The sequence below is a fragment of the Lolium rigidum genome, chromosome 2, assembly GCF_022539505.1.
Source record: "Lolium rigidum isolate FL_2022 chromosome 2, APGP_CSIRO_Lrig_0.1, whole genome shotgun sequence".
Classification (NCBI taxonomy): Eukaryota; Viridiplantae; Streptophyta; class Magnoliopsida; order Poales; family Poaceae; genus Lolium; species Lolium rigidum.
Window position 1 is genome coordinate 186,357,394 of NC_061509.1, and position 6,944 is coordinate 186,364,337.

The 6,944-nt window shown below is 45.8% G+C and overlaps 1 protein-coding gene across 1 annotated transcript; it reads left to right on the forward strand.

Moving 5' to 3' along the window:
- Window positions 1-3,223: 3,223 nt before the first annotated feature.
- On the forward strand, window positions 3,224-5,474 carry LOC124690393. The gene is made up of 2 exons (XM_047223782.1): window positions 3,224-3,562; window positions 4,987-5,474. The coding sequence occupies exons 1-2, from the start codon at window positions 3,224-3,226 to the stop codon at window positions 5,245-5,247; spliced, it is 600 nt and encodes a 199-aa protein (XP_047079738.1). The 3' UTR covers window positions 5,248-5,474.
- The last annotated feature ends 1,470 nt before the right edge of the window (window positions 5,475-6,944 follow it).

A 6,944-nucleotide genomic window follows, 5' to 3' on the forward strand; every position in this document is an offset into this window, starting at 1 on the left:
CTCGCATTTTACTTATTTGTACTTTATTTATCCTGTTACATCAAACCCCCGAATATTTGTCTCAGAGTTATTTACAGCGAAACCTTCATCGAAATCGCTTGTCGACACGCATTTACAGTGAAACCTTCATCGAAACTGCTTGTCAACACCTTCTGCTCCTCGTTGGGATCGACATTCTTACTTATCGAAGATACTACGATACACCCCCTATACTTGTGGGTCATCAGGCGACTTCGACTTTTCTCCGTGCGTTTTTAGGTCGAGGCGAATAAGTAGTCCGAAGAGGGGCGTCGGAGGCCAGCCGAGGGGGCCACACCATAGGGCCGCGCGGCCCCCCCTAGGCCGCGCCGCCTTGTGGTGTGGGGCCCTCGGGCCTCCACTTCGATTGTCCTTCTGGCTCCGTCGCATTCCGGGAAAATAGGCCCTTTCGTCAAAATCCCGAGGTTTTTCCCGAAAGTTGGATTTACGCACAAAAACGAGACACTAGAACAGTTCTGCTGAAAACAGCGTTAGTCCGTGTTAGTTGCATCCAAAATACACAAATTAGAGGCAAAACAATAGCAAAAGTGTTCGGGAAAGTAGATACGTTTTGGACGTATCACTCCTCCTGGTTCGATAAACCTTGGTTTCTTTCTGAGGGAAAACTTGCTACTGTACGCATCACACCTTCCTCTTGGGGTTCCCAACGGACGTGTCGACTGCACGCATCACCCATCCTCATATAAACACTAGGCGTGATCCACCCAAGTTTAATATTGAAGATTTTAGTACATGGCAATTTGAGTTTCGCTCTTATGTGTGCAGTGCCTCCAATGAACTTTGGAGAATCATTATAGAAGGTTACAACCCTTACGATCCCAACAATTTGACTAGAAGAGAAGTGGTTGATAACCAACTCAACTCCATTGCCTTGCACATGATTCAAACAAGTGTGGGGACAAACGACTTGTCTTATGTTCGAAAATTCAACACCTCCAAGGAAGCTTGGGAGGGTTTGTCCATAAGCTTCATGGGAAGTGAAAGTATGAAGAGAAACAAGTATAGTGCTCTTCGGAACCAAGCCGAAGGATTCATGAGGTTGCCGGATGAAGATCATCATGAGATGTATAGAGGGCTTATCACCATTGCCGATGCCTTTCGGAATGTAGGTGCCAAACACATTGATGACTTTTGGATAAAGGACAAGTATATTGATTGCATGATGCATTATGAACCCGTTGATGTCAAGAGTCTCCTTGGAAGAGAAAGCTATTCTTCACTTACCTCCCAACAAGCAGTGCACGAGTTGCAAGCTGTCAAGGTGGCCGAACAAAACTCTCAAGATTCCCACAGTCGTGCTATTGGAATGGCAAGAGGTACAAACCTTGCCTTGACGGTCAATACCGTGGAAGAAGTGAACACTCAAGAACCATATAGGACATCTTGGAGCATGTCCTATCCGGAAGATTTGGAATACCACTACAATGACCACATGACATTCCATGCAAAAACCTTTTGGGTTGACCCATCCAAAGCAAAGGATGATAACATTAAGAGAAACAACTCAAGTGGGTTCAAGAGCTCGGGCCCAAGAACAAGATCTTGCTACAATTGCGGTGACAAGCGCCATTTCATCACCGAATGCCTCTATGAGAATAGAGAATCTCATGGTGGAAGACTCATACCCAAGGACAAGAGCAAAGATTCAAAGGCCCCCAACAAGAAGTTCTACAACAAGAGTAAGAAGAACAAGAGGCCATCAAGGATTGTGCTAATGACTAAGGAATAGTATTCTTCCGATGACAATGAAAGTGGTAGTGATGAAGAAGAGACCTCAAGGGAAGTGACCGCCATTGCCACCACCAATATCCCCTCTTCATCCATCTTTGAATCTCCCAATGAGAACCCTCACATCAAGAATGCATATTGCTTCATGGCAAGGTCCTCCTTGGACACATATATTGTGCTATCAACTCAAGAAGAATACACATCCGGGGAAGATGATGATGATGAAGAAGATGAAATGTCCAATGGGTTGGTTGCTCTTGCTTCCCTCTCCAACAACTCTTCATTACCAATTGAATCCCCCAATGCGGATATTCACACGAAGGAAGAAAATTGCCTCATGGCTAAATCTTCCGAGGTATCATCCCCTAACCCCTCTATGCCTAACCTATCAAATGCTATAGGGGTTGATCATGCTAGCTTAAAAATGAAACAAGAAATGCTTGATTTCGATGAGTTCATTCTTAAATTGAAAGGTGACATTTAAAAGCATGTTTCGACTCTTATGATCCGTCTAGCACAACTAGATGATACCCTTGATAAAAAAATGTCAAATAGAAAGAGAGGATTGTCTTGAAATAGCCCCAACTTACACCAGAATTTCCTAGCTTGTGGAGTTGTACCATTCTATCGTTAATTTCAGAACAAGTACATCCGACACATAGTAGATTTTTCTTCTTTAATTATGGGACTCCTGTCCGATCTTGTGGAATTGCTGTGTGTAAGGAATTGGTGACTTTGAGGACATGATCCGATTCAAGAACTATACCCAATGTTGTTCATGACAAACCATTTTCAATGGGTATACGGGGAAACCACTATTTTCATTAGGCTATTATTATGTTTTGATCCAACACTTGAAAATGTTTTGATCCAACACTTGAAAATAAGCAAAGTCATAGGTACTTTTCACCTCTAACTTACGCACCTGAAATAGGGTGAAAATAAAACTCAGAGCTCATGAGCTTAACGAAGTACTAGGTTTCGAAAGAAGTTGGCAAAGGAGCTTGTCCCAACCAACGGTGCTGGTGTGGCCCATAAGGTAGTCGGCATGCCTTAGCATGGGGTCACACCATGCCCCTTTGCTTCACCAGTTGGGCCAGAAGGTGGCTCCTTTGGTCTACACATTTTAGTGTGTAATTCACTTTATTTCGGTCTGTATCTAGTTTAGGTTGGAAAATCTAAACAATTTATAATTGTAAACGAAGGGAGTATTAAATAACACCGAACACTATATGCAGCCTCTTTCTAAAAAAAGAAGAGCTTTGATCCAGTGAGGGATCGAAAAAAACTCATCCAGCGACCACATCCACCTATCGGCCGCCCCCCACACCACATTTTTCGCTTTGCCGCTCGCCGAAATCCCAAATCCGAACCAAATTTCCAAACCCAAACCCGCTCGCCGCATCTACCCACCGGATCCACTCCTCACGCTGCCGCGCCAACGCTCCCCCAGCTAATGGCCGCCGGCGGCGACTGGGAGATCGAAAACGACGACGGCTTCGTCTACAAGCGGCCCCGCGTCCTCTACCCGGCCGGCCGCGAAGACGCCGGCGCGGCGGCCCCCTCCGCACTGGGCCCGCCCCCCGAGTCCGTCCGCCTACAGCGCCGCCGCCGCGCGCTCCTCAACCTCCGCGCCAAGTACCAGGCCGAGCTCTCTCGGTGGGAGTCCCTCGCCTCCGACGTCCTCGCCCCGCTCCCGGCTCCCTCCGCAGCTCCTTCCGGAGCTCCCTCCGCTTCGCCTCTTCCCCCCACCGTCTCCTCGGACCACGCCGTCCTCGACGACTACATCGCCGAGGTAAGCAACCACCCGCCTAGCTCCGCCGTCTCAGCTAGTATCCCACCGCTGCCTAGCTGCTTCTTTTTTATATATATAGAAATAAGTCATTTTGCCCTGTTCCATTTCATAGAAATGAAACAATGTCACACAGATTTGTAGCCCAGATTATTACAAAAATCTACTGAAATCTGATCGCAAAGTAAATCTATTACAACTCAGGTTTTTAACAGTTCCATCAACCTTTTTTACTACTACTGGTTTTGAACATTCTGCTACCTGGTAAAACGAGGGGAGACCTAGGTCTTGATACGATTCTCAGATCGAGCTTCCGGAGTCCCAGGTCCAGCTATCTCCACCACCTTCCTTCTTTTCATCGCCAACTTAGCTGGGGAATTTCTTGCGCCTTTTTGTCCAACTCCCAAGGTCCACTCTTCCAGTTTTGTTTTCGCCTGGGTAGATAGAGCACAAAGGTGTCCATTTTCTGAGCAGCTATGCCACCCTCCTCCACACCATCTGAATATTACTCCAAGTTAGCTTTCCAAAACATATTTTCATTTCACATTTTCCATATATTCCACATGGCAGCAGAATTAATCACACAATTCTTCTTATTACTTATCCAAAGTCTACCACGCTTTCATAACAAGTACCAATATCAAACTTAATTAAACTTGAAATCCCGTTCCAGATTATTTTAACGACATCACAGCTAAAGCACAAGTGATCTACTGATTCATTTTCTCCACAAAACAGACAGGTAGCATCTTGCACATGTTGGTGCTTAGCCAGGTTATCTCTAGTTAAAACTTTATTATGAGAAATTAACCACAAGAATACTTGCACCCTAGGAGGTATATTTAGCTTCCATACGGCAGGAGCAAACACAGGGGTAATTCCTCTAAAATTTAGAACACCATATAAAGATTGAGAGCTATAAACTCCAGACGTATTAAGCTTCCAGACCATTTGCACCCTAGGAGGTATATTTAGCTTGGTCCTCTTCATCAGAAAGTACTAGATCCTGAATAATAGCAACCAGTTCCCCCCATAGGCTTAGTATTTTTTGATTAAAACATCTCCTAAAAGAGAGTTTAATCACCCCATCAACCCGTACTTCAATAATTGCAGCATTTTGTTTTGTTCATTACAAAGTACATACAGATCCCAGAAATGAATTGCAATACTAGTGCCTCCGAACCACTGATCCTCCCAAAACTTTATTTTTTTACCGTTTCCAACCATCCACTGGTACCCAAACTTAGCAGCATTCATAGCCCATAAAACCCCTTTCCAAAAAGGAGAAACTTGCACATCCCTACAGGCAAAAATGTTCGGGTTCTGTGTATTGTATTTACTTTGAATAATTTGTTTCCAGATTTTATGTTCAGTAAGATTGTACCACTGCCTAGCTGCTTATGTGTTCTTTTGGGGTGGTTCTGCAGGTGGAGGTGCAGGGGAAAATGCTCGAGAAGGCATCCCGGATGTGTGATGAGATTTCCAAGTTCTGCGATGAGTACGAGACAGCCCTTGTGGATGCCGTCACCGCGCTGCCGATATGGGGCAACCCACGGGAGCTCGCGAACTCCTTGTGCGGTTCCGACGAGCAGGCCGCCGTGCAGCCTGTACGGGACAGTCCACGGGAGCTGATGAACTTGCTCTGCAGTCCAACCGAGCAGGCTGTCCCTGGTACTACTACTACTTAGGCACTTTGACAACTCCATTGGCACCCTCTGTATTTAACTAGATAGTTTGCGTTGTTGTGCTTGGTGAGTTGCAGTTGGATTGGAGGCATAAATTAGGCCCAATAGCTTCTATGTGCTTGTAGGATTGGTAGAGGTTTACTCCTGATGTACCTGAGGGTTAGGGCAATTGGCATTTGTGTAACTAAATCAGGGCATGCTGGGCTGAAATATGTTAGATTTATTTCTTACTGGGTGTCTTCGTACTTATTGAAGTTGTACTTATGTATGGAGGTGTTTTAGTGTCTGATTTGCACAACTTCCATGTTTCTCGCCTTCCAAACTGTATGAATAAACTATGTTGGTATTCAGCAAGTATTGACATAATCTTCATTGTTAGTACTTTCTTATTTTGTACTAGTACTTCTGAAATACAACTTCCCTTCAGGCTACTTGTGAAAAAATTGTATTCTCATTAAGGGGGTATTCAGTATTGACCTAGATACAGACTATTGTTTCTGTGAGCTCTTTCCCCATGTATTCTATTAATCGCCGCCCTGTATAGCAGCATAAAGCAGACATTGTGCACTCAAAAGACCCTTTGCTTTGAACTGTGCTGTTTTTGTTTGTTTCTGTGAGCTCTTTCCTTATGTACTCTATTAATCTCTTAGTTTACTTTTTTTTTTAAAATATCATAGTTACTGGTTCCTCAAAAGACCCTTTGCTTTGAACTGTGCCAATTTTTTGTTCATTCTCCACCGTCCATTGGATTTCCTATTGCGCCTTTGTGGAAATGTGAATATTTCTAGCTGGCCTGGCATTGCCTGCTCCTTTGTCTTGGATATCCAGGTATGTCTGTTCTGTCAAGGAAAAACATACAATGCTGTTCTTTTAAGGAAAGTAGCAGCCTTCTTTGCAAAGATGCAGATGGTGCTCAGTTGTAAAAAATTGTATTCGTAATAAGGGGGGAATCAGTATTGACCTGGGCAACCTTTGTTGGTGATGCACTAGTACACATCGCATCACGCGGTTCCTCTTTTCTTCTCCTCTCCCGAAGCCTCCCGTATCTTCTTCCTTGGGAGTCGGCTGGCCTAGACCGGGCCAATCTGATGTCCTTCTCGCTGGAGTAGCTGGCTGGAGATGGACTAGGAGAGGCGCCGGATTTAGGGCTGTACATAGTAGTTCCAATAAATCTAGAGTTCTTGTGTCTTGGCGTCATGCCAGTCTTCGGCTACTTGCCGGGAGGTGGGGGCTGGATCTATCGGGCTGGATCCAAGCCTGGCTGGTCGTGGTTCTGCTCGTCGTGGCGCTCCAGTGGGCGGAGCCAGAGGCGATGGAGAGGAACGCTGCAGAGGCCTCTGTCAATAAAGCTCGGGTGTCTTGCAGGTCCGGCCATGGTGGTCTCAGCGTGCGGCTCTCCTTTTCTGCTCGTGGTGATTCGGAGAAGACAGAGCTCGTGTTGGTGGGCTGCAGTGTGGTGTATCTATGGTGGGGATGCTGGGAAGCTCAGCTTCTTGGCATATCTGAAGGAGTTCAGGCAAGGATTCATCTTCCAGGTTCAGATACGTATATACTCAAGGAGGAGCTTTGGCCTGGTGTTGAGTTCGCAATTGGGAGAGCTCATCAGCAATGGCGCTTCTGTGGAAGCTACGCCGCCCATGGTGGTGGTAGAAGGGTGGCCTTCTCTGGAGGCTACGCTGCCCTCCGCTTTGGTCGACTGG

Bases quoted from the DNA above. Each gene is read 5' to 3' on its own strand.
- LOC124690393 (XM_047223782.1), top strand. From the start codon at position 3,224: ATGGCCGCCGGCGGCGACTGGGAGATCGAAAACGACGACGGCTTCGTC. The intron at 3,563-4,986 runs GTAAGCAACCAC...GTGGTTCTGCAG, and splicing joins TCGACGACTACATCGCCGAG to GTGGAGGTGCAGGGGAAAAT.